The 27,031-nt window shown below is 40.6% G+C and overlaps 1 protein-coding gene across 1 annotated transcript in view; it reads left to right on the top strand.

The window, feature by feature from the left end:
- Pgap1 (post-GPI attachment to proteins inositol deacylase 1) overlaps positions 1-27,031 on the top strand; it is a 64,102-nt gene that overhangs the window by 13,643 nt on the left and 23,428 nt on the right. The window contains exons 5-19 of the mRNA XM_075956390.1: positions 3,827-3,984; positions 6,523-6,575; positions 7,625-7,691; positions 9,063-9,168; positions 9,789-9,844; positions 11,352-11,435; positions 13,515-13,564; positions 14,364-14,415; positions 18,291-18,368; positions 20,310-20,385; positions 23,132-23,205; positions 23,317-23,368; positions 23,925-23,991; positions 24,391-24,499; positions 25,780-25,818. Of these exons, the coding sequence (XP_075812505.1) occupies positions 3,827-3,984; positions 6,523-6,575; positions 7,625-7,691; positions 9,063-9,168; positions 9,789-9,844; positions 11,352-11,435; positions 13,515-13,564; positions 14,364-14,415; positions 18,291-18,368; positions 20,310-20,385; positions 23,132-23,205; positions 23,317-23,368; positions 23,925-23,991; positions 24,391-24,499; positions 25,780-25,818 (1,121 nt within the window). The remainder of the gene's footprint in view (positions 1-3,826; positions 3,985-6,522; positions 6,576-7,624; positions 7,692-9,062; positions 9,169-9,788; positions 9,845-11,351; positions 11,436-13,514; positions 13,565-14,363; positions 14,416-18,290; positions 18,369-20,309; positions 20,386-23,131; positions 23,206-23,316; positions 23,369-23,924; positions 23,992-24,390; positions 24,500-25,779; positions 25,819-27,031) is intronic.

A 27,031-nucleotide genomic window follows, 5' to 3' on the forward strand; every position in this document is an offset into this window, starting at 1 on the left:
ACGCGTGTTTGCTAAGCCCAAGGTTCTAGGACTCCAACTTCGTTCTTCCTGGGGACGATTCTGTCTTTTTAAGAGTTACTTGTTTATCGCAGTGGGTTTTTGATCCTACTGCACGTACTGGCTTTGAGGGAGCCTAGGCAGTTTGGATGCTCACCTTACTAGACCTGGATAGAGGTGGGCGGTCCTTGGGCTTCCCACAGGTCAGGGAACCCTGATTGCTCTTCGAGCAGATGAGGGAGGGGGACTTGATCAGGGGAGGGGGAGGGAAATGGGAGGCAGTGGCAGGGAGGAAGCAGAAATCCTTAATAAATAAATAAATTTAAAAAATATAAAAAAAAGAGTTACTTGTTTGAAACTTGCCATATCAGATTCTCACAGTAATGAAATGAAGAGATTTGTGAGTAAAATTGCTTAAATCTTTTGTGCTGCTTCTACTAATGTTGACTGAGTATTCATTTAGGGAAAGAATCAAAAACTACAAGTCAGTTTTGTTACCACCCTTTCGGTTGCATTTTGCACAGTTCATATAGATGAGCCGTGTAGTTAAGGTTAAATGATTCCAGATACACTTAAAATAATAAGTCAGCAGGAGTTAGTTTGATATGTCATTTAGCAGCAGAATAGTAGGCCGTCCCTTAGGGACTGTGGCCTATCTAGCTATCTAGCCGTAGGTTCCTAGCCCAATAATGGTTATAAAGTATGACTTTCATCTTGTGGAACAGGATTTAAATTTGAGCAAAAAGTTATTGGTTACTCCCATGGTGTCCCTGCCACTATTGGACCAGTGAGCCTGTCTTTCCGGACCCATCATCTCTATAGCTTTCAGGGTCATAGCTGGGTGTGGTTGATAATGACTTTCTCCTCTGAGAGTTTGTAGAGCATCTTGTAGCGTTATTAGAGACAGCCAGCAGGGACGAAGCTTCCAGGTATGTGTCAGCTTGATCTCACCATGTTCTGTGACTCAGTAGCGTGGCCTCTTCAGCAGTAGGACCTTTTTAAAAATTTCTTTTAAGTTCTTCTCTCATGTTTTACATCCCCTCTCCCCAGTTTCTCCGTCTCGCCTCCCCTCTCCCACAGATCCACACCTGCTCTGCCTCCCTTCAGGAAAAGGGACATCAACCAAATACCACATAACATGCTACAATAAGACCAGACACACACAATCCCATCAAGGCTGGGTGAGGCAGCCTAGGAGGAGGAAAAGGGTCCCATAAGTAGACAGAGGAGTCAGAGACAGCCATGCTTCTACTGTTAGGAATCCCACAAGAACACCAAGCTACTCAGCTATAACATATATGCAGAGGACCTAGGTTAGATCCTACGGGCTCCCCAATCTCTGCAGTGAGTCCCTGTCAGTTGATTCTGTGGGCCATGGTCTTGTGATGTCCCTGACCCCTCTGGCTCCTCCTATCCTTCCTTCCCCTCCTCCACAGGACTCCCCACCCTTTGCCTAATGTTTGGCTGTGGGATTCTACATCTGCTCCCACGAGTTGATGCTGAAGTCGCTCTGACCTCTTTGATGAGGGTTCTGCTAGGCTCTGGTCCCAGAGCACTCTGCAGGCGGTACAAACTGTAGGTCAAAGGTTTTGTTGCTGGGGTTATATTCCAAATCCTCCACTTTTGAGGTCTTGCCTGTTACAGAAGATTGCCAGGAGGCTTTGATAGGGTTACTCTTGTAGATTCCATGGAGTTTTTCATTGCATTAACTTTCCACTTTGCTCCCCAGATGCTGCCCAATTCCAGTCATTTCTCCCAGTATTTTCTACCTCTCAGCAGTAGACTCTTGAAGTCAAATGGAGCCTTGTATTTGCTTAATAAATCACACCAGCACTTGGGAAGCAGAGGCAGGTGAATCTCTGTGAGTTCAAGGCCATCCTGGTCTACAGAGCAAGTTCCAGGACAGCAGGGGCTGTTAGTAATTCTGTCTCAAAAAAAACCCCAAAACAAAACAAAACAAAACAAAAAAACCAAAAATGTAAACAAAATCAAAAGCAAGCAAGCGAACAAACAAAATCACACCTTGAACTATATCTGCATCCCCCAAAGAAGAAATGTATTTTCAATACTGTCAGGCTTGAATCATTGATAGCAATGATCACCTTTGAAAGGGATTCCTAAGCTTGGGATGCTTTTCCTGAGTTAGAGAAAGTCCGGTCTCTTTCAACTTCCTGGTTTCTTATTTCTTTAAATTAGAATGGGGAAAAAAAAGTATTTAAGTAGCGAAGGGTTTCATGTTCTTGAGAGGTACATATGACTTCCAGAAATAGAAGCCCTGTTTATACTTGGTAATGCTACCTTTAAATGCGGAAAGTGGTCCAGGGTCATCTCTGACTACACCCCTCCTCACAGGGATGGGATGCATCCACCAAACAGCCTTTCTCCTTGTGGCTCATGCTCTTATGCTCAGATCGTGATTCTGGAAACCAAATCTCCAGATTGCCCGTTTACTTTCTTTTGGAGAGTGTTGATGTAGCCCCCTTACGATCCTGATCTTCCTGTCTCCTCATGGCTGGGTTTACAAGTTTGCAGCACCATGCCCAGCTCCTGTGCCCAAGCTCTTTCCAGGGCCGGTGTGGGCCTCTTACATGTCTTTATTGTAAGAGCAGTGCACACGAACCTACAGTGAACTACGGCAAAGTGAGGCTCTGTGGTGGAGTTCGGACATTCACACAAGGTCCTTGGGATGTCAGATAGAATTAGCTTGGGAAGAGAGAGAAGGTACCACAGCAGTGGACCCGTGGTGTGCTTCTGTGTGTTCTCACAATCTAGGGCTAACTTTGAAGACTCTGAGAATCTTAACTCCATATGACGTCATCTCAATGATCCGTCAAGGAAAGCATAGAAAATACTTCATTTAGTGGTCTCATAACTGTTTTTGGTTTTAATATTTAGACTTTAATACTTAGTTTCATTGATATTTTTCCCAGGTCCTCTAGATGTCAGAGTTCAGTAGACTTGGTGGTGTCTCAGATACATACTGTTGAGATCTTTAATGAGGAGGGCTTTACATACCAAATGTATGAAGGCATGAATGGGATCTGATGGAGTTTGATGCGGAGAAAAAGAAATTAGGGCTCTGTTTCCTGATCTCAGTTTAGTGATCAACAGACTTCCTAGTTTTAGTAGATAAAGTGAAAATCTGCTAAAGTTTGCTGCTAACTTTAATGGGTAGAACCCTAAACCTGAGATTTTCTTCAGGAGTGTAATCCTAAAATTAATATGTCGCTCTTATGATAGGTTGTTTCTTAGGAGCTTACGTAGTGAGGTGTGGTGACGGTTATTCAACACAGGGTTGCTAAGCCTTGAAAGACCGGGCACTTCTGTGACCGGGAGAAGTGAATGTCTCTTTTTTTGAAGACTACTTTATTGAGGGTAATTCATAGGCAAAAATGCACGTATTTAATATATACAATATGGTGGGAGTGAACACGGCTTCTATCATGGCACTAGCGTCATGGATGTCTACAACGCCTCTTTGAAGGAACTCAAGGGTTTCTTTGTGATGGTGTGGGGTGGTGCCGGTCTTGTTGGCTGCAGAGACGTGTTTGCACGCGAACTCACTGAAAACTGGTTCCGTGTGGCCTTTCTCTTTAGTGACACCTTCGGTAACTCTCGGTATTTTACTTCAACTCATTGCCGACGTGGATTTTTGTACTCTGACTTGTATGCAAAGCTAATGATTTTTTTCTCCAAATATAGAAATGTGAATGATATTTATAGACCAAATAGCTTAAGCAAAAATTCAGATAAATATTAGTATTACAAGTATGGCTGCATGAAATGGCTTAACTTTCAGTGTTTCCTTTTCCCTTTCATTTCCTTCCAGAGTTCTATATGACTGTAAACGACTATTGGATTTTAAATGCTCAGAATATAAATCTGACTACGCTGTCCGTAGCTGGAGGATTCCGGGATTACCAAGTTCGTTCAGGACTGACTTTTCTGCCAAAATTAAGCCATCAGACCAGTGCCCTATCTGTCGTGGTAACTATCTTAAAGGTTCTATATAGTACTATAGTAGACACAGGAACGTCCGCGTGATGTAACTGTATTGCTAGTAGAATGGCCGACGCATCCCATCCTCCTAATGCTAGCTTTGAGTAAAGACTTACCAGCTGCCAGATAAAATAACGCTCTTTGATAGTTGACGAACAAATAGAAGCCCTATTAACTTGCCGATTATTAATTACCCTTCCCTGCCAGGCCATTGAGTGTTTGATCTTTAATTAGGATACTTAGACTTTGGAAAGTGAACTCAAATTTCCCTTAGAATCTCTTACCTTTAACCATGGGGACTGGGAAAATGATAAGAAGTTAAGACCGCGATTGTGTTCAATTGCTATAATATATTCCCTTGTAGATAATAGTATCATAAATACAAATGACCTTTTGCTGCGTAGATCGGTGTGTGGTTTCTGACTCAGGGACCTAGGCTGATGCCAGACACCCCATCTGCAATGCTTTATTTCCCAGATCACGTTAGTCATCACTGGATCAAACAGAGAGAGGAATCAGAACAGGGAAAGGCACCCAGGGCTTCTCTTGCCCATGGCTTCTCCCGCCCGTGGCTTCTCTCGCCCGTGGCTTCTCTCGCCCGTGGCTTCTCCCGCCCGTGGCTTCTCCCGCCCGTGGCTTCTCTCGCCCATGGCTTCTCCCTCTCGCCCATGGCTTCTCCCACCCGTGGCTTCTCTCACCCGTGGCTTCTCCCACCCATGGCTTCTCTCACCCATGGCTTCTGCTCACCGTGAAAGGAAATGCTATTATGTCTTGAAGAAGAGAGGCTGAAGGATTGAGCCATGTTGTTTGCTATAGAGCAGAACGAACGCCTTTTAGTGTACAATTAATGGTTCCATGAGCAGCCACCCTTATAACATGTCTGCATTTTTTATTAACTTCATTCTTTAACAGTTGCATAAGTGAATATTCTGACTCCTCTCACCTCTTATGGCCCTCCCACTCCTACCGACCTCCTCCTTCCCCACAAATCTCTACGCCATATTCATGCCTTGTGTGTGGCTTGTACCCCCCAAGGGCTGTCTGTGTGACCACAGTGTGGGTCTATCCATTGCAGCCCAGTGGTCTTCCTGTAGGCACACAACGGAATGCCTTGTCCAGAATCTGTCAGTAGTCAATGACTAAGCAGTAGGGCTGGGGTCCCAGCAGCTTCTCCTTCATCCATAGCTGACTGTCGGCAGGGCTGGGCTTGTTAGTAGCCACAGCTGGTGTGAGTTCACGCTTGCACTGGCTGTGTCCTGCCTAGAAGGCAGCTTTTCACAGGTGTTCCCCCTCAGTGGGGCTCCTGTGTTCTTTCTGCCCTTCTACAGTGTTCTCTGGGCCTGAGAGGGAGGAGCGGGTGGTGTTTGTGGTGCCTTTACCAAGCCAAACAAAATTGTAGGAGGGGGTCGCTAGTTTGTTCCCGGCCGCTTAGCCCCGAAATAATTACACAGAGACTGTATTAATTAAATCACTGCTTGGCTCATTAGCTCTAACTTCTTATTGGATAATTCTTACATCTTAATTTAACTTATTTCTATTAATCTGTGTATCATCACGTCGCAGTGGCTTACTGGGTAAAATTCCGTCCAGCTCTGACAGGGCTATATGGCTTCTCTCTGAATCACCTTCTTTCTCCCAGCATTCAGTTTAGTTTTCCCCACTTACCTCTCTTCTATCCTATCAGGCCAAGCCAATTTTCTTTATTCGTTAATGGTAATCACAGCATACAGAGGGGAATTCCACATCAGAAGATAAAGCACGTTTATTTACTTGATAATGGTAAATGCTACCTACCAGTGGTTGAGCTATTATTCTGCTCAGTGGCTAGTAAAATCTTAGAACCATAGAGGACTCTGGTGTCAGATTTTTTTTTTAGTAATTTATCATCAGTAGTTCCTAAATATATAAAATGCCTATAAACTCATCAATAAGAAGGGTGCAGATAAACAGGAGTTATAGAGTATGGAAATGATCAATCTCTATTATGCAAATGTGGAAATGTCGTAATCGAACTCCTTACTTTGTGTAGTTAATACATATAATAAATTTACATATAGTTAATACATATGATAAATACTACATGCTAATACATATTTCTCAGCACACCCCTGTTTATCAAGTAGGAGTTCAGTTCAAAACTAAAATCCTGAACTATCTACTGGAACATCTACAGTCATGTAAAAGTCAAAGTCTTACTTAATAACTTTATTTAATAAGATTCTTTATTAAAGGAATATTAAGCTCAACTTTTTAATTGTGCGTTTAAAATGTTAGATATTAAAACCTCAGCATAGGCTCTTCGGATATATTAATTTTTAAAGGGTAATATAAGTCTGAGAACCAGAAATAACATATACGGGGTTATGTTATGCATGGAATAATATATTAGGATCACCTTTTATAAAAATGGATCATTTTAATTATAGACATATACAGTATAGTGAAATTTTTAACACGTGTTTCTAAATATCAGTGTATGAGAGCCAGCAAATCGTCATGTACTTGAATTTTTTCTTTTCCTTTCAGAGCTCAGCAGTGCCTAAGACCTGGGTCTCAACAGACCATCTCTCCATCGTGTGGTAAGTACGTTATAACTTACGCTGCTGGTTTGTCTTATCACCATAATTAAGTCCGAGTGAAAGATTAATAGAGGTTCGCGCTCAACACTCAGCTCTTGCTTGTTGGACCTGACAACCCGTAACATCGTCTTCTGAAGCACAAGTAACGTCACTCCGAATGGCGCCAACATCAAATACTAAACTTTAGGGCTTGTCTTAGGTAGGCAGAGTCAGATGTGCCCCGAGAGGACGTTCAGAGCTCCCAGCCAATCATTGCTCTCCGATAGGGTTAGATTTGTGACGGCTGCTGTGGGGAGCGATGGGAACCAACCAGAAATCAGATCTCTACCTAATAATAGTAGAAACGTAAGAGGTTACACGTGGGTCAAGGAAAGCAAAGACTCCAGTCTCTAGCTCCTTGTGCTCTGGCTGTCAGATTCTCTTTTGTCCTTCCTCTGTCTGGACAAGCCACTGTCTTCAAGGTCCACGCAGGGCAGGCGCGTAGGGTGGCGCAGGCTTCACGTGTGCCTGGAGCTGGAAGTCACGTGGGTTGCAGAAGGCCGTTTGGCTGCCAGACATCTAGAAAGATTTTGTTTGCTTTGCTTCTATAGGTTAACCTTGATATATACACTTAGTAGGAATGACTTGTGTGCCTTCTTAGTGCACAGCATTAAAGCAATAGAACGTGCTCCATTAACTGATAGAATTGTGCATATTTGCATCAAAACTGGCGGTTGGTGGCTTCTGGGGGAGGGAGAGTCGCTTGTCTTTGGCGGTATGGTGACCTTAGGGTTCACCCGTCCTAATGCATAAGTGGATGGGACTGATTGGGTTTAGGGAGTTAAAAAACTGAATTAAATTGAAGAAGAGGACATGAGGTTGAGATGGAGAGATGATGTGGGGGTTGTGGGGAGAGCTGGGGAGGTATAAAATTCTCACAAAAGAGAGTACGATCATTTCCAACATAGATTTTTGTCTTCCGTTGTGTTGCCGCCTAAGTAACAGTTTCACACTGAGAAAGGCCAGTGTTTTACGAACATTGTATCCGTAACACTTCCTTTCCGCTCTAGGTGTAAGCAGTTACAGTTGACCACAATCCGAGCCTTCTTGGATCTCATCGACGCCGATACCAAGCAGGTAGGTGTTTTTAAACTGAAAGCTTGTTTTAGCGAAGCGAACGCTTCGGTTGGCGCTCACGGATTCCATACTAACAGAACCCTCATATCAGGTGAATTAGTTCTGAAATAGAAGTATCTTTATTCCTTCTGATGTAATGCATAGACCATTCATTCAGGAAGCGGTGAAAATAAAGACCAGAATGGCTGACTCTTCTCTCAGCACATTCTCTGCACAGGTCCGAAATTGGATGCCTCTCTCTCCAGCTCTCATTTTTAATTTAAGAGAAATATTTATGACAGACTCTAATGGGTTTTCTTAGTAACATGTGAGAGCATCATAATCTATCCTATGAGGTACTCTTGAATGCCTATTAAAAGTTATCTTTGACGTATTGGTAAGATCAGAATGCATGCTATCCTCAGTAACTCACTCACCAAAGAGTCAGCTCTGTATTGGCCCGGGTTGAGCCATTTCTGTCCTGAGATCTCTGTTCCACCGAGGTTTCCAACTTATCAGTTAGCAGAGCCTGGGAATCACTTGCTGTATCCTGTACAGGACATCATGGTTTTTTTTTTGTTTTGTTTTCAAGACAGGGTTTCTCTGTGGTTTTGGAGCCTGTCCTGGAACTAGCTCTTGTAGACCAGGCTGGTCACGAACTCACAGAGATCCGCCTGCCTCTGCCCCCCAAGTGCTGGGATTAAAGGCATGCACCACCCCCGCCCGGCTCATTATGTTTTTTTTTTTCGTCGCTTTCTTGACTGCTAGATGACCTGTCCTAGGGGCGGCTTCAGCATGATTAAGGCCTTGGGTTCAGCAGCTTCAGTTTCTGCTGTGCGCTGGGAAGAAGCTAGGGTTTCTCATCTTCAACTGCCTTCCCCTGGGTCATTTTACAGTAAATATCTGTATATAGTGTTCTGGGCACCAGATCTCATTATAGATGGGTGTGAGCCATCGTGTGGTTGCTGGGAATTGAACTCAGGACCTCTGGAACAGCAGTCAGTTCTCTTAACCTCTGAGCCCTCTCTCCAGCCCCTACAGTAAATATCTGTTCTGTGGGAATGGTTTTGAAAGCCATGGCTCTGGCTTCATCCCCCTTCTGGAGAAAACATGAGCTTTTGAGGTCTGTTTGATTGTGACAGAGCATTTTAGCCCCAAATCTTAATAACTGTGTGACTTTAGAAAAATGTCTATTTTTCTGTGCCTTAGTTTCTTACAAAAAGGCAGATACATACTATCGGAGTTTTTGTGAGGATGAGCGTTGATACCATGTTGTTTTAGGACAGTGCCTGGTCCAGAGAGAGTAAAATGCTGACTCTTTATTACTTGAAGTAATGCTTCATCAAGTCATCATGCTGTAGACGATGCAGACCGTGTTAATGTTCTTTCCAGATAACCCAGAAACCTAAGAAGAAGTTGTCGGTGTTGAATCACCACTTCATAAGACACCCAGCGAAGCAGTTTGAGGAAAACCCATCCATAATTTCTGACTTCCCAGGTTTGTGATGGTGACCTTTAATGTGGATCTCTTCACTGTTGTTTCTGATAAGTGTGCAGCTGCGCCCAGCTGTTAGTATTTGAGAAACTGGGATGCTTCAAGTATTCTGGTCCTATTTACCGATTTTCTCTGTCGTGGTACTAGCAAGTTCTTGGTTTGAAAGGGAAACATAGAGAAGCAAATTGTTAAGACACTGATCAAAGTTTGCACTGGAAATAAGTTGAGGAATAAAGGTTTTAGAATTGTGTGCCCTTGTTTGCGGATAGTCACCAAAAGCAAGAGCTGTGCTATTTATAACGTCTTTGTTTCTCGGTATCGTTTACTCCCCAGCCATCTGAGTTAACAGCACTTCATTTGCTTGGCAAATGTGCTCATGTTCTACTCACAAGGAAACCGATCCTCGTTTCCTTCTGTTGAGAGGTCAAAGACTCTGATAGGAATTGCTTATTCGTGTTAAGCACAAAGAACATGTTTCTGGATCTCATGTTTTAAAGTAGCCAATATTCAAGGAACCACGTGTTTGTTATTGTTAATGAGTATTTATCAGAATTCAAAATAGAACAACAATTTTAATATGGAAGTAATTGCATATGCAATAACTGCATTTCCTCTCCATTAAGGGTCATCCAAGTGGGTTCTAGTGAAAATGTCCAGATGGTCCTACGTGGCTCAGAATGTAGGTATTCTGTCGTCGTTTCTGTCCAGACTGATTCTTAGATTTACCTTTAAAAGTTAAGATTTTTTTTAAATTACATTTTCTCACAATTTACTAAGAATACCTTAATAATACCAAATCTGTTCACATTCCCTATTTTATCGTAAATTTGGACCCCTTCTTCTTTGTTTTTCAATTTATTTTTTATTTAGCTAAGCACCCAATGAGGCGATAGATCACTGTTTGATATTCCTCTTCAATATATTTCCCACTCCTTTATTTTCTTTGGAATTTATTAATAAAGTTTCTGTCACTTTTTATGATGGGATTTCATACTGGTTTGATTTTGCTGACTGCATTTCCGTTGTCATTCAGTATATTCCTCCCAGCCCTTCATAAGATTTAGTAATTGGATCTAAATGCTTGATATATTCCATTTTTTTTATTAGAATTGTTTTGCTTTTCCTGGGCTCGCTTCTGGAGATCTGAGCAGTTGGTAGGGGATGTCTGAATTAATTACTGTAGGAGGATACAAAGACGACGATATCCTGTTTCTCTTCCGTGTATTGATCAGGATACTGATCAGAGAAGTTTCCCTTTACTAAACTTGTCGAAAGTAAGACAAACCCCACAGGAAAGAACGATCCGTGCCTGACTTCTGGCTTCTACCTTGTGTGCGCTGGCTGTTAGACTAGCGGTCGCCCTGGTAGCATTCCTCGTGGGTGACAGTTGCTAGCACACGTATGTAAATATGCTTGCATTCGTTGTTTATTGATTCTAAGGTTGTTCTTTGCCTGACAAGCTGAAGCCATTCCAAGTGTGGCTCTTTATCTTTCAGTACAGCTACTTAGAGGCACTTTCTGTTAGTGCCCTCGTTCCCCGGTGTGGCAGAATGTTTCAGCTCAGTTTTTGCCTCTCCCCTTCTGGGGCTTGAATTTGGTGTTTATATAAGGAATTGTTTTATGTAGGAAACGATACCTGCAGACCCTGGCCTGGCTCTTGGTGACTAGGTTGTTACTTATGGACCTTTTCAGTAACCAGAATGATTGAGAATTCAAATATCGCAGCCATGCATAGAGGTGCAGACAACACTCTTAATCCCAGGGAGGAAGAGGCAGGAGAATTACTGAAAGTCTGAGGCCAGCATGATCCACATGGCAAATCCTGGACCAGCCATTGGTATAAAATTGAAACCCTGTCTCAAAAATGAGACAACAAAAACATTAAACAAAAGGTAAATCATCATCATCAACACACACACAGACACAGACACAGACACAGACACACACAGACACACACACACACACACACACACACACACACACGAATGCATTAACCCTGGTGCTTGCCTGTCAGTTCCGGACTACTGAGTTTTTACTTAACCTTTTCCCTCCTTATTCTTTACCTTCCATTCCCAACCAACTGGTTCTTAGTAATAGCAATAATATATAATTTATTCCCATTGCCATAAGTTCTTGAATGATGAAATTATTTGCTCACTATAGTTATTGTTTTCTCTCTTTTTTAGAACTCTGAAAAGAGTTATTTCGCATTTCCTCTTGCGAATCACAGGAAGAGCTACACTCATGCCTACTGCCAGAGTACCATGTTGGTAAGATGCTTGGCACTGTCTCTTTTCAATTTCCAGCTAGGAGGTGTGTTCTCTCCGTGGTCACCGTGATAAAGTACCTGAGAGAGGCATCTTAATAAGGAAGAATTTGCGTTTGCTTATGGTTTAAGTGGGTACCACCCGTCATATTAGGGAAGGTGAGGCAGCCCATGGCAGTAGAAGGTGATGAGACCCGCCCCCCATCTCAGCAGATTAGGAAGCAGAACTGGGAGCAGAAAGGAGGCTGGCCTGTAGCTCTCAATGCCTGCCCCACACATCCTACCTCTTCCAGCCAGGCCTCACCTCCTAAGATTCCACAAAATATCCAAAGACAAGCCTCTAGGGAACGGCTCATATTCCAGCCATAGCCGGAGGTCAGCATTGTATTGAGGAAAATGCTTGTCGGATTGCAGCTCATGCGTTTGAGTGGTTAGGGGGTTGTTTTCTGTATTCAGCGTCTGCGGATGTGTTAGCTTAAATGAGAATAGATTCATATATTTGAATACTCAGTCCCCGGTTGGTAGAACTGTTTGGGAAGGATGAGGGGGCGTGGCCCTGTTGGAGGAGATCTGTCATGGGGTGGACTTTGAGTTTTTAAAAACCCAAGCCATTGCCAGTTGGTGCTTTCTACCTGGGCTTGTAGATGGAGCTGCAAGCTCTTGGCTATGGCTCCAGCCTCTTGCCTGCTGCCATGGTCCCCTCCGTGGTGGTCATGGGCGCTAGCCCTCAGGAACTATGACCCCCAAATGAAATGCTTTCTTCCATAGTTGCTTTGGTCATGATGTTGTCACATCGGTAGCAAGTAACTAAGTCAGTTGAGTATTAATTACCGTAAGAGAACATGCAATTTAAATCTTTATTTCAATTTTTTTTGTAGAACTTGTAAGTCTGTATAAAAGTAGGGAGAAAATATGATAATGAATTATTTTGTAAGCAGAACACAATTTTGAACAATTACCAGTTCTGCCATTCTGACTTTATTTATTCCTGGGATTATGAACTAACTTTTACAGCTCTGGCCTGACCTCCTGCTTCAGGATCTCTCATTATTGTTCCAAGGAGCCAGAATCGCACAAGCATTTTTGCCTGCAGGGAGAAGAGAGAAATACTTAATTGTTATTTTCTCTTATTCTTAAAAAAAATCATTTTTTATTTAAACCTCATGAAATCAGATACTGACTGCCTGACTCACTGTTTTCTCTGAGACCTTAACTTTTTGGTCCTTAGAATGAAATTTATAGACGTTGGTTCCATGAAAGGATTGATTTCACCATTGCTTTGTTTGAGATTCCGAGGCAGCTTACATAGTTGTCTTGACCATGCTCCCCATCATCCTACACTCTGGTGGGATTTCAGTAGCGTCAGATTTTGGATATCATGTTTTCGTCCATAAAAGCTGGAGTAAAAATGCCAGGTGGTAGTGCTTTTTAAATAACCAAAGCTAACTGTGGCATGCTTTAAGAAAGGAAGGAAGGAAAGCAAGCAAGCAAGGCAGCACATTTTGCAGCCTCTGTTTCAGTGCTGATGCCGATGGCTACCTTCAGTGTCCAGCCTTGCAGTTGGGTTTCCGCCTAGCCACATTCCTGGTGATATAGGAGTTATGTCCTGGTAGTCCAATGAGAATGGGGATAATAAAGTAAAAAGCCAGCTTTTCAAATTAGAGGTGTTTGTTTTTTAACATCCTGGCTGTGGGTGTGTGTTTCTAGAAATGTCTATCTCTGGTTCATGCTTACTTTTGTTAGGATGTAGATTACTGCGTGTAACTACAGCATAGATACTGCGAGGCCAGACATTGGGGGCACTGGTTAGGAACACTTAGGTCATGGGCTGCACAGATGCCCGAGGCCAGTCTCGTGCTGTGGGTCAGCTGCTCATCCGCTCGACCCAAGTTAGTCGCCAACTCTTGGCCTACCCTCAACCTGTGTGTCTTTTAAAAGCACATCGGATGCTTCTTAGTCATAAACCACTACTTTGTTTTCTGTGATTCTAACCATTGATGTTCCTATATGTGATATATATATATAATCGGTGTGTATTTGAGATGCTTGTTTTATAACATTGTTTTCTATTATTAACCAACAGGATACAAATAGTTGGATTTTTGGCTGTATAAACAGCACATCATCTATGTGGTAAGTTTTTGGATCACTTGTTCATTTTTTCTTAACACAAATAGTGCTCAGAAATTACAGTTTCAGAAAAGGTATATGTGTGTATGTATACATGTGTGCATATATGTGCGCACATGTACACACACACAATATTTTTTCTCTTTGATTTTTGAGATAAGGTCCCATTCTGTAGCCTGGGATGTCCTGGAACATACTGTGTACTCTGGCTGGCCTGGAACTGAGCGTTATTCTCCTGTATCAGCTTCCCCAGTGCTGAGATTATAGACACGAATCACAACAAATGGCACTTTATATGCTCGTTATATGATCATTTTTGCTGCTGTATCAAATTGTAATTTTTATATTTTAAATTTTGATTATTGTGTGTATGTGTGCATCTATGATGTGCGTGTGTTTGTGCTCTGGGCGTGTGTGTATGCAGTGTGTGCTCATGCATGTGTATGCTGCGTGCATGTGAATATATGTGTGTTCATGCGCTCTGTGTGTGCGCATGCATGCATCTCTGTGTGTGTGTGTGCATGCATGAGTACACACGCCATGGTATATGTATAAAGTTCAGGCTGTCAAGCTTGCCCTGCAAGTGCTTCTTCCCACTGACTCACCTCCCTGGTTTGTTTTGTTTTGTTTTGTTTTGCTAAGGGAGCTTCACGAACTTGTATACAGACTCTACACTCATGGCAGCCATACAGTCTCTCACTTCCAGGGATGCAGATCTTTTTCTCTTTGCTCTGAAGTTTCTTCACAAATTATAATACTTGAACATTTGCCCTCTAATCATACCTTCATGTTTATTTCAAAGCCGGCAAGGGATTGATTTATCATGGAAAGCTGAACTGCTGCCAACAATCAAGGTAAATGTTAGCCTTAGAATTTTATATTTCGGTTAAAAAAAAAACAGTTGGTAGACCTTTTAGAATTGGCTCTTTAAAAAAGTCATAGGAGTCCTTTCTTTGGAACTGTGTTTGATGAGGCACGGCAAACAATTAATTAGCTGTGTTTTGTTTATCTTTAGAGATTAAAAACTGTAGGTTGAGAACTTGCTGAACCGGTTGTAATGTCATTTACTGAAGGAGTCAGGGACACTTTTTAAATTACTTTTTTTTTTTTTGAGCACATGCTTAAACAGTTTTTTTCTTAAACTATAAACCAGTTAGTGCATTCTATTGAGAATTCATTTGGGTGGAAGGACCTTGCAGTGGGAGGTGAGATTTCAAAGAGACACCAAATAATTCTCTAGATTACACCACATTGTGGTCAGGTGGCTGGGTAACTCTTGTATTTAGTTCTCCAGGGTGGCAAATCACAGCCTGGATTTACTTCATCGTTGTTAGTGGTTTCCTTAGGTGACTCCAGTAAGTTAGCAACTCTTTTTATTTTTCTTCTTCTTCCTCTTTAACAAATACTAATTTGTATATTCTCAAAATAAACTGCGGGAAACACAAAATAAGCCTGTAATCTGAGGATAATGTCAGTTCTAATTTACAAGCTTGTGTTTATTATAATTTACGGTCTTGTCTGGGTTTGGTGGATTCAGTTTTCACATAAATCCACACCTTAAAATAAAATACACTCTTCTGATGAGCTCAGACTTGAAACAGACGTCTGGCTGCTCCCATCCCTCTCCCATTGATTCCAATTGAGTAATTTTTTTTTCTCACAGATACTCATTTCCCTATTGAGGGAGCAGGACTAGGGACCATCCTCCAGTTGTGTCCTCTCCATCCCTGAGACACATTCTCAGCCTTTTGCTTTTTATTTTTGAGATGGGGGAGGGGTCTCGCTGAGTGTACTTGCTGACTATCTATCTATCTATCTATCTATCTATCTATCATCTATCTATCATTATCTATCTATCATCATCTATCTATCATCTATCTATCATCTATCTATCTATCATCTATCTATCATCTACCATCTATCTATCTATCATCTATCTATCTATCTATCTATCTATCTATCTATCTATCTATCTATCATCTATCTATCAATCATCTATCTATCATCTATCTGTCTGTCTGTCTATCTATCTATCTATCTATCTATCTATCTATCTATCTATATCCCACATAGGCATTGAACACATGGTCCTCCTGTCTCAGTCGCCTGAGTGGCTGGAATATTAATTTGTATAAACAGTTTACCCTGTGTTAATTGCACTATTAGAGAGAAACTTTACAAGATGAATAATGTAGGAAGAATAATCTCTTTAAAAACTTTTGGTTTTTTTTTGTGGGGGGGTTGCTTTGTTCACTCTCTGTTTATTTGGAAACAGTTAACAATGGTATTTGTAAAACGAATGTATAAAGAAGCAATTTTACTCAATAGCATCTTTAAAAAAAATCTATCCTTAGTCTTAAATTTCTATGTAAAAGCAAGACAGACAGAAGCATTAGGATAGATCTAATTGTAGAATCTTCTCTCATTCTCTTACGTTTCCAACTTGAAAATCCTATCCCTTTTATAATTTCCAAAAGCAATGGGTACCTGAAGGCCTTAAGAAACACACTCTGCCCCTGCATTTTAAATGCACCGCTCAGCTGGGTGTGGTGTGCACCTGTAACCCAGTGTCCAGCAGTGGAGGGAGGACAAGAGCCAAGAGGTAGAGGCAGCAGAGTTGCTGAGTGAGGACTTGTCTCTGTATCATGAAAACTTTTCTCATACAGTTTAGATTTTATAAGGAAATACTGTTCCTATAATTCTACAGAGACTGAAAAGTGTGTTTACCAAAGGGTAGGGCCCTTAAGTTCTTAAGTTAGGGATCCCATGTCTGGATAGCCAGAAGACAAGATGTTCCAGCCTCCTGCTCTTAACAGTGATTTCTGGAAGAGCAGATTGCCGTATTCTTCAGGCTTACGCTAACACTAAACAGAAACCAACTTTCCCATTATGCGAACAAATTTTATATAATGTGTTCGCGACTTTTAAAGAAGCCCAGTTTTCTTTTAAGCTATAAAAACGAGGGAATAAAGCAAAGTGTGGTGGCCCACGGTATGTGTGTTACACAGTAAGTTCAAGGCCAGCTTAGTACACGGAACCCTGTTTGCAAAAGCGACTGATAAATAAATAGCAAACTAGTGTAGGCCATCCTGAAGGCAAGGATACTTGCTTAAAGGAGAAAGCAGTGTTTGTTGAGACTTAACAGACCTTAAACATCCTTCTAGGTTTTTGCCCGAATACAAATGCTCTTAATGGGCTCAGGCTGCCACTGTTTGCTTAGTTTTCCCCCACGTGACCAGCCTTGTAGCCTTCGGGATCACCGTCAAGTGTGACTTTTCTCCTTGATTTAGGACAACATGACGTATTCTCACCAGGCAGTAACCTTTCTCTCCACCACGGGTGTACAAATGGAGAAGCGTGCTGAAATGATTAAGTGGGAATATTTCGTAGGAGCAGAAGTAATACCATGAGAATCATCACCCTGGGGTGCCTCTGCTGACTGTACTTTAATAAATGGGCGGAGTCCTCCAGTAAATGGCCACAGATTCTCAACGGTCGTGAGAATCCGTGTTCAGGAGCCCTTAGAGCCGACTGCCACACGGAACAACTCAGTTCTTCATGACCAATTTATCGTTCATGCGCTCTCCCCAGCGTCCGTAGCTGTAATTTACGCAGCACCTTGAACACTCTTCGGTTTCCATGAGGACTTAGGAGTTTGTTGCTTAGTTGGGCGTCTTGTCAGGCCTTTAGAGAGACGCTCTCAGGTTTTCAGCCTCTGCGCCTATGTCCGGCTGCCCACGTCGGTGTTTCTGAGAGAGAGTGAGGAAAGCCAACTCTGTAGAAACTTCTTTTTTTTAAAATATTTATTTATTTGTTATGTATACAATATTCTGTCTGCGTGTATGCCTGCAGGTCAGAAGAGGACACCAGACCTCATTACAGATGGTTGTGAACCACCATGTGGTTGCTGGGAATTGAACTCAGGATCTTTGGAAGAGTAGCCAATGCTCTTAACCTCTGGGCCATTTCTCCAGCCCCCTGTAGAAACTTCTTAATGTGCACATTTTTTATTCATTGCAATGCTCCATCCACATCCAGAAATCAAGGGTTGGAGCCTTGGCAATTGTTGGAGAGGCTAGTCTCCAACTTGTCCATTCCCCGAATGTGGACTATAAAATCTGGTCTTCATTTTTCTGTGGTAGAACCAGTTGGTTGTTATTTGGTGAGACGCATCATTAGCAGTGTGTCTTCGTCACCTACTGAACGAATTTTATTGAATGGTGTTTATGTATTTAGCCTGTGACTCTTTGCTATTTCAGCTCAGTCCGAGTCCTTGGAGATTAAGTTGCTAAGTTTTCCCTCACATTTAACACCATAAATGTAGAAATAAAACCATAACGTTCTCTGCAACAGATAGCCAAATTACAGTTAGTACACTACACTTGGAAATATTATGCAAAATCATTAGCTTTAACGTTAAACATCCTTTGTTCTATGTGAAGAGATATTCAAGGAATATTTTAGGTGATTTATATTTAATAGTAGTTCCTGTAAATTTGTCTTTTGTAGGGTTATTGATGGGGTGGATATAAACCTGATTTGTGTGTGTGTTGTGGGGGAATGCGGGGATAAGTTGAAAGCTAAATTCAGGGCCTCGTGCCTGTTAAGTGAGTGTTTTAAGAGACGATTTTTAAAATAACTCATCGAGAAATAAGTTTTTATAATTTTTCTTTGACATGCGTTTTCTGCCTCAGAAGTAAAAGACTCTATCTTCACTACTGTCTTTCAGTCTCTGACGCTAAGGCTCCAAGACTACCCGTTTCTGTCACACATTATTATCTACATCCCGTCTATCCACGGAAGCAAGGTAACAAACCTGTTAAGGGTTCTGTGGGCATGCGCGGGGTCCGTCTGTCCACGGAAGCAAGGTAACAAACCTGTTAAGGGTTCTGTGGGCATGCGCGGGGGCCGTCTATCCACGGAAGCAAGGTAACAAACCTGTTAAGGGTTCTGTGGGCATGCGCGGGGGCCGTCTGTCCACGGAAGCAAGGTAACAAACCTGTTAAGGGTTCTGTGGGCATGCGCGGGGGCCGTCTGTCCACGGAAGCAAGGTAACAAACCTGTTAAGGGTTCTGTGGGCATGTGCGGGGGCCGTCTGTCCACGGAAGCAAGGTAACAAACCTGTTAAGGGTTCTGTGGGCATGCGCGGGGGCCGTCTGTCCACGGAAGTAAGGTAACAAACCAGTTAAGGGTTCTGTGGGCATGCGCGGAGGATGCTGATGTGAAACTATTTCTTGATGATTTCTGAACAGATACAGGATTATCTACAGTGATGGCCAGAGTGCTGAGCCCCCTGGTGTTGTCATTAGAAAGTCCCCTCCCTGTGAACTACGTAGAATAAATACAGATCCTTAGCAGCTTTATGGTTTGGGAACTGCAGTGTGGAATTTAGCTGCAATTCCCTGTGATCACAAACCCATCAGCAAGCCCAGAAACCGACGTCAGATATTTTAGAGACATACCTTTGGGTTCTGCCTTTCTTGGCTCAGGAGCTGTTTCGCTACGCAAAGCTAAGAGCACAGCCACGTTTTAAAGTAATAAAAAAAGATCCTAGTATTTGAATACCTTCAGGTACAAGGTTGGAACTGCTTTTGCAAGCCACTTCACCATCTCACGATCCCCCCCAAACGTACTTTGTAAAATACGGATGATCCTGTTCACTCAGTGGTCTCTAGTCCTGGTGTGGCTGTTTTCTGTAGTGGGAGGATTTCTTGTTTGGCTTCTGAGAAGGAATGAGAGCAAAGCCCTTAGCATGGTGGTTTTGTTTCTCAGCACCACACATGTGGACAGGTCTAGTAGAAGTCTCCCCCACCTCCTGTCCAAATTCAGAAACAACCGACCATTCCTTCCGTGGGCAGAGGAATTACCATAGCGGAGACACCTAAGGTGGAGTCGTCACAAAAGCCTGGGGTGGACTCTGGTGACGACCATTCTCTTGAGACAGAAAACCGTCTTCTAACTATCATGAAGGTTATATTCATTTATTTTTCATCTCCTCCTACTGGCCAAAACAATCCTGTGGCGCTGTGATTCTTTACATCCTTGTGCCTTTCAGGAACTGTTCCTTCTGTAGAATGCCGAAACAGGCTCCCTGCACATGTCTAGAAATGTTGCTAGAAAAAGAAAATGTTGTCAAAATAAAAATTGTAGTGGCATTCCACATTCTAGGTTTCCATTTGTGGGGGGGGAAAAAGCACATGTATTCATAAGTGAGAATTCATTTTTCCCATTTTCTGTAATAACTGCCTCAACTGTAATATTCTCATAAACAGCATTAGCTATAGATGAATGTAGATGAGTGACTACAGATGCCTTTTACAACCTGATTAAAACTGTAGATTAAAATTTATAGTATTTAATAAAAAAAATCATAAGTAACAAAGTTACATTCCCCTTTTGACTAGGAAAGTACTCAGAGACATATTATCTAAACCCTTAATTAATCTTAGATTATTTTGCATCTCAGTGCTTTGATCTACTCTTTAATAAACACCGATGTTATAATAAACCTTTGCAATGACTTTGTTATGAAAATGACCTTCAGATAATTTGATATATTCGATTGAGAGATTGCTTACCTGGTCTTCTCAGCATAGCCTCTGCTTGAGGGATTCTTGCCAGAGCTACAGTGTAACCCGTGGTGCTTTCTCCAAAGCTAAGGTTTTATTTTTTTTTTCCTCACACAAACGTCAAGATTTTTTGCTAAGTTGAATTCTGTATTTTCTAATAAATTAATGTTGTATCTCAGTTTTTCCTAGACTGTGAATTCTTTAAAAAAGAAGCAAGATCCATACAGCTTCCTGTAACTCATCTTTTTTCCTTTGGTAAGTATTTCATTTTTGAAGCTTAAGCATCATTTTAGCAGTGCCAATTTATTTTGCCAGTCACAGAATATTAAATATTAGTATGTTTCAAGTATAGTTCTTAGGAAAGTATGTAGTCAGGTTAAGTGGTTGGATCCTCGCTAAATGCTAGGCCAGAAACCACATCACAACTAATTCCACCTCCAGGAGATCTGACACCTTTAGCCTCAGCAGGCACCTACATTCATGTACACATGCCTAGATATAGATACACACAGAGATAATTTAAAAAAAAAATAAAAAAGATTGTGTTAGACAAACATGGCAGAGAAGGCTCTATCCTAGCCCTCAGGAGACTGAAGCAGGAGACTTACAAGTTTTAAGGGTAGCCTGCCACATAGCAAGCCATTGTTAACAACAAAACAAAACAAAGGATTGTATTTAAGAAAGAGGTCAACATCAGGAAAAGATTGGTAAAGGATATAAAAGAAATCTGTACTCTTTCATAACAACTATGGGTCTAAAATTCTTTCATAATAAAGCTCATAGGAACATTTAGTTGGGGGGTGGAGAGATGGCTCGTGGCTAAGAGCCTGCTCTTCTAGAAGACTCAAGTCCAGTCAGTTCCCAGCAACCACACAGTAGCACACAACCACCTGTAAGTCCAGTCCCAATTCCCTCTTCTGGCCTCCACAGGTCCTGCACACACATGGTACACATATATACATACAGGCAAAAACACCCATACACATAAAAACTAATAACATATAGTCATGAGTCCTTCATAAGACAGACAGCAATCTAGATATACTATGTGTCCATGGCAGAACCAAGTGTGTGGTTTCCTATGGATAAGCAGAAAAGTCAGGATGACTGTGCTGAAGCCACAACACAAAATCAGAAAGAAATAAACGAGACTTGTTCACGCAATAAAAACCAAAGCTAGTTCTATGGAAAAAACTATAAAATGCAACCAGGTTTGGTAAAAATTTCATATAATACTCTACACATATAGAAGCGCTTGGTTACTGCAAGTTTATATAATATGGAAAAATACAGAGGTGATTTGGAATGAGAACGGCCCCTGTGGGCTCCTGTGTTCCAATACTTTGTCCCCAGTGAGAGGAACAATTTAGAAAGGATAGGAGGTGTGGCCTTGTTTGAAGAAGTATTCCACGTAGGTGGGCTTACAGGTGTCAAAAGCCTGGGCTTTGAGGTTTCAAAAGCCGGCTGTGATTTTCAGTCTCTCTCTACCTCCCTCCTTCTTTGGGATCAAGATGTGAGGTCTCGGCTGTTCCAGGCTCCAGGCCTCGGCTTTGCCATTATGTCTTCTCATTGGAGACTTTGCTTTCTAAGATGCCTTGGTCATAGTGTCTTATCACAGCAATAGAAAAGCAATGAGAAAACATACCTTCTGAGTTCACTTCTCGGGAACCCAGCTGTTCTCAGCCCCAAAATATAGTTTTGAACCTAAATTAGTATTGGTATGATATTTAAGAACCTAAGCAGGCCTTATTTATTGCCAGCTTTTGCTTCTGGTCCTCCTCTAGGGTCCTGCATTGGGTTTGATTGTGTTTCCTGTAACTCAAGTCAATTCCTCAGTCTTCCCATGACCTTTATCAATTTTAAGCATTTCAAGAGTACCTAGTGACTTGTAGAACATCCCTTCATTTGGATTTGTTTGCTATTGTGACATTTTCAGGTTGAACTTAAATATTTTTGCCAAGAACAACACAAAATTAATGTGCTTTCCTAATGTGTCAGGATGCACAATGTTAATAAATCTAATTGCTGTGGTGTTAATTTTTTACCTTTGGTTAATTAAGGTGGTGTCTACTAATTTCTATACTATGCAGTTACTGTTTTATCATTACCATTAATAAATATCTTGGAAGAAATAATTTGAAAAAATGTTCAACTAATTAATTTTAGCATACAGTGGGTCACTTAGTCTTTAGCAAGTAATTACTATTGTATTCTCCATTTATTGAAATCCTGTCTGAGATAGAGTAGCCTCATCTCTCTTATTTATTCATTTATTTTTAAGACCGTATGGATTACTGGATATATATTTTGGGTGGGGCCTAGCTCAATGGCGGAGTGCTTACTTAGCATGGATATTTTATTCAGGGTTAGATGTGCTCTTGCTTTGGTTGTTCCAGCTTTGGCTTTTAGGGGCTCTTTTAGCTTCATTACTGTACCTTTTCGTATGCTACATCCTTCACACATGTACACAGACACATGCATACACATGTGCGTGTATCCCTTTCGTGAAAGGGATAGGAAACTTCCTTTAAGGTTTTTATCCCCCTTCTCCCACCTGGGTCCCTGTTTGGAGTACAGAATGCTCAGAAAAATACAAAGGTAATGACTCTGAATTACCTGTTTCAGTTAAATGGCATGCTTTAGAAAACACATCTTCCTAAAATTGGAAATAAGTACTTGACTTAAAAAAAATACCTCCAGCATCAGAAAGTCATTATAAGTACTGTTTTATTCAGCATTTTCTGCATGAGAATTTATTTTTTGTTTCCTTTATATCAGCAGTGAAGGTCTGTTAACTTCTATTTTAGACAGTCTCCGTTGTAGCCCAGGTGGCTTCAAAAGTTCATCACCCCTGCTCACACACAACCACACCACACCACATTCTAACAAATTTTCTCCTAATTTCAAAATTCTCTTGTTAATTTTAAATGCTTTTTAAGCAATCAGTATATTTTTGAAAATTCTCCAGCTTCTAAATAATGCAGTACTTTCCATTCAACAGGATTGACTTCAAGGAAGGTCATATTAAATCTGAGTGGCCTGTACTACAATATAGAGCTTCTGAACTTTGAACAGGTAATTCTCTTGAGTAGAGCAGGAAGAATTTCATCTTCATTTGCTCATTAAATAAATTTGCTTCATTAAACAAATCAACTTTGGGTTTTTGTCTTTGTCAAACTTCATCAGATATACCAAGCTTTTAAAGTCAACGTGGTGAGCAAGTGCTCCAGAAGCAAAGGTGAGTGTGTGTGTTTCATGTGAGGAGCCAGTGAGTTGCTTCCAAGTCTCTAGAATGCTTATTTCATCTTTTTTCTTTCATATATTTTATATAGAGTAAAATTAAATATATGATCATAGGGACATGTTTCTGTTTTCAAGGAATTTATCCTAGACTCTTTCTTCATACTAAACCACATTCATGTGTTTAAAAGATATATGTATTTGGGGATGGAAGAAATGAATGATCCTTAAGAAGTACCTCTGACCTCCAACAACCATGTGCGCTCACACGCAAGCCTCATACACAAACATAATAGTAATCATATTTTTTTTTAAAAAAAGTTAAAGTACTGTAGATTTTTTTTACAGCAGCAGGTTCAGGTTTGGCTCTTGAATTTTGTTTTAGATTTTTAGTACTAATTTGCTTTAATATTTTTATGAGCCTGATATTCAGTAATTCTTCCTGTGCACCCATCTTTTTGTAAAAGGACACTTTATATACAGTAGTCTTATAGTTGGCATACAAGTTAAGGTAACACTCAAGAGTAACGCTTCTCCCCTTTGTTTCTTAACAGAAGAAAAAACCAGTATCTATAAGCTTCATATTCCCTGGTCTTACGAAGATTCTCTAACCATCGCACAGTAAGTACATGAAAGAATTTACTTAACTTCTATGTCTCAAAGTGGAGCCTGTGCTTTGTTTATTTAAGTCATATGCATTATTAAAATCCTTTTAGGACAGTGTATGTATCCTTTAATGCCATGTCCTTTAACATATATGTACAATAATCTATTGGAAGAACCGAGCACTTACGTCTTGCTTGGACATGTGTGTCTCACCTTTATTTCCACAACTCCACAAGTGCTGGGGGCGGGGGAGCCAAATAACTGTAGTGTGCATGGAGGTGCCCACACGCAATAATGCCTCTGTCGTTTCCCTTCCTCTACGTTAGTTCCTTATATTGTGCTGAGAACTGGCTGGGCCTTGGCTGTTGGCCAGCGTTTTATATTTGAGGACTGATATTTCCATAATCTCTTCAGGGTTCCATCGTCCACAGAGATTTCTCTGAAACTTCACGTTGCTCAGCCGGAAAACGACAGCCACGTGGCGTTGTTAAAAATGTACACAGTGCCAGACTGTAAATATGAGGTAAGACATACGTTTGCGTCACTAAGTATGGTTTAGTTATAGACAGACGGAGACTGTAAATATGAGGTAAGACATACGTTTGCGTCACTAAGTATGGTTTAGTTATAGACAGACGGAGACTGTAAATATGAGGTAAGATATACGTTTGCGTCACTAAGTATGGTTTAGTTATAGACAGACAGAGACTGTAAATATGAGGTAAGATATACATTTGCGTCATTAAGTATGGTTTAGTTATAGACGGACAGAGGTCTTTTTTTTTCTATTAGCTGATGTAGAAGCCCATAAATATGAGAAATGAAACTGCTAAATTTTTTCCACTTTGTTTCTTTAGTATTTCTGCAAGTAGATTGTATGAGCATGTGAGCATCATATAAAAGAAGAGGAAGGGGCTGGAGAGATGGCTCAGAGGTTAAGAGCACTGACTGCTCTTCCAGAGGTCCTGAGTTCAATTCCCAGCAACCACATGGTGGCTCACAGCCATCTGTAATGAGATCTGGTGCCCTCTTCTGGCATGTTGTATACATAATAAATAAATCTAAAAAATAAATAAATAAACATTAAAAAATAAATAAATAAAAGAAGAGGAAGCTTAGTGGTCTAAATAATTAGAATATATTTCAAACTTTAAATTTATGAAAAGGTTATTCTAAATTTCAAAGCCCAGAATCAAGAATCTTTCCTAAATTGAAGAGCTTCATTTAATTAGCCGTCATGCTATATAGTATAGTATATTATAGTTAACTATAGTAACAGTCATGGTGCCTACTGGTTTATACCAGTACTGGTTTAGTTTAAGGCTTTTGTATTTCCTAAAGATCTGTATGCTTTTCAGTGGTGGCATAATGCCACTCTGGCTTATGTGAAATATCTTATTCCTGGTTGACATACCTCAGTAATTCTGTAATGGAAGTCTCTTCTGTAGGGCGGAACAGGAGCTAGCACACTGGCGGGATCTGTCCTTCCCGCCAACTTTCAGGTGCACCTCTGTAAAGAATTCATTTGCATCTCCTGGACTTCACGGATGGTATTCTGTAGGGAAATCTGGGTTTTAAGAATTGCTAGTTTTTACCGTTGAGGAGCAAGTATATTACAAAATATACAGAATGGAAAACTGTCCTTTAGACAGTCAGTATGGTTTGGGACGTTCTGGAAGATCTCTTGTATGATTGTTCAGAAATCACCATATTTAAAGGATATGCAGATGTAGTCAATTTAATAAAACATGAAATGCGTTTGTGAAAATTAATCTCTTTTTTTAAACAATTATTTTATACTAGGTGACAATTAAGACTTCCTTTCCACAAATACTTGGACAGGTAAGAGACATTAATGTAAGCTGGTTGATTATTTATTGCTTTGTGATTTGAAAGGGATTTCAGTTTTTTCAATAAACTAGTAGTATTTTAAGTAAGACTACAGATTTTAGTCTTTATTATTAGAACTTGCAGAATTACACAATATTAAGACAGAGAAATTAATAGAAATTAATACAAAATTTATATTGGCACTCTGATTTTTTGAACTTTGTATTTTGTATCTCAGACATACTACTTTCTTGAATCATAAGATAATTAGTTAATATTGATGATTTTGTACTTGGTCATGATTGTAATTTAATCCTTTTTTGTAATCCAATTCTTAAAATTGAGTTGGAAACATTTTTGTATGCATTATCTCATTTGAACCTTACAACAACCTTTTGAGAATTAGATTTTAATTATTGTAAAGTTTGTGTGATATAATAAAATTCAGTTAATGTATAATTTTTTTATAAATCATAAAGAAACAAGCGAATTTTAGTTTGAGTTATAAAATAGCGTCATAAATACTTAAAAATTCAGAGAGTTAAAGAACCAATTAAAAATTATTTTCTGCAAAATAAAATAATTCCTGCTCTCATGTTTTCAAAGTCTGCAGAAGACTTGTCACTTGCATAGAGAGAAGGTGGATATCAGCTCTTATCCATAGCCCCATGGCCCATATTTCAGATTAGTGATGAGAAAATTCAAGTTACCAGAATATGCGATGGTCAAAGACAATTGTACCAAAAGAGGACAGCGTAATATTTATGTTTAGATACAGAAACCTTTCTGAAAAGTAAGATTGTATTAGCGTCGTAAGAGCAAAGGTGTGTGCTTTATTAAATGTCAAATAAAGAACTTGTGTTAATTAAGTCCAAAGTTACAAAATGGAAAAGCATAAATTCTTTTTTCGTCCTTGGTTGCTTGGCTTATGGATCTAGGAGAATGAGTTCCTGTGTAACATGGCTAACTCTTTGGTATATGTGTATTTTTAGATTTATTGCCTAAATTAGCACACAAAGTATGATTGGATGTCATCACGACATTTCAAACTGTTTTGGTAAATTCTTCTCCCCCATTCAACCCCCTCTGCCCTCCCCACCTTAACTCTCCCGTCTCCTTTCCATTGTTGAGGAGAGGGATCTCTGCAAACACTAGGGCCAGCAGAGGGTAGGTGGAGACTGCTTGCTCGCTTCCTCACTGCTCAGATCCGAATAACCACACAGAA

The sequence above is a fragment of the Microtus pennsylvanicus genome, chromosome 22 (genome assembly GCF_037038515.1).
Source record: "Microtus pennsylvanicus isolate mMicPen1 chromosome 22, mMicPen1.hap1, whole genome shotgun sequence".
In the NCBI taxonomy this organism is placed as follows: Eukaryota; Metazoa; Chordata; class Mammalia; order Rodentia; family Cricetidae; genus Microtus; species Microtus pennsylvanicus.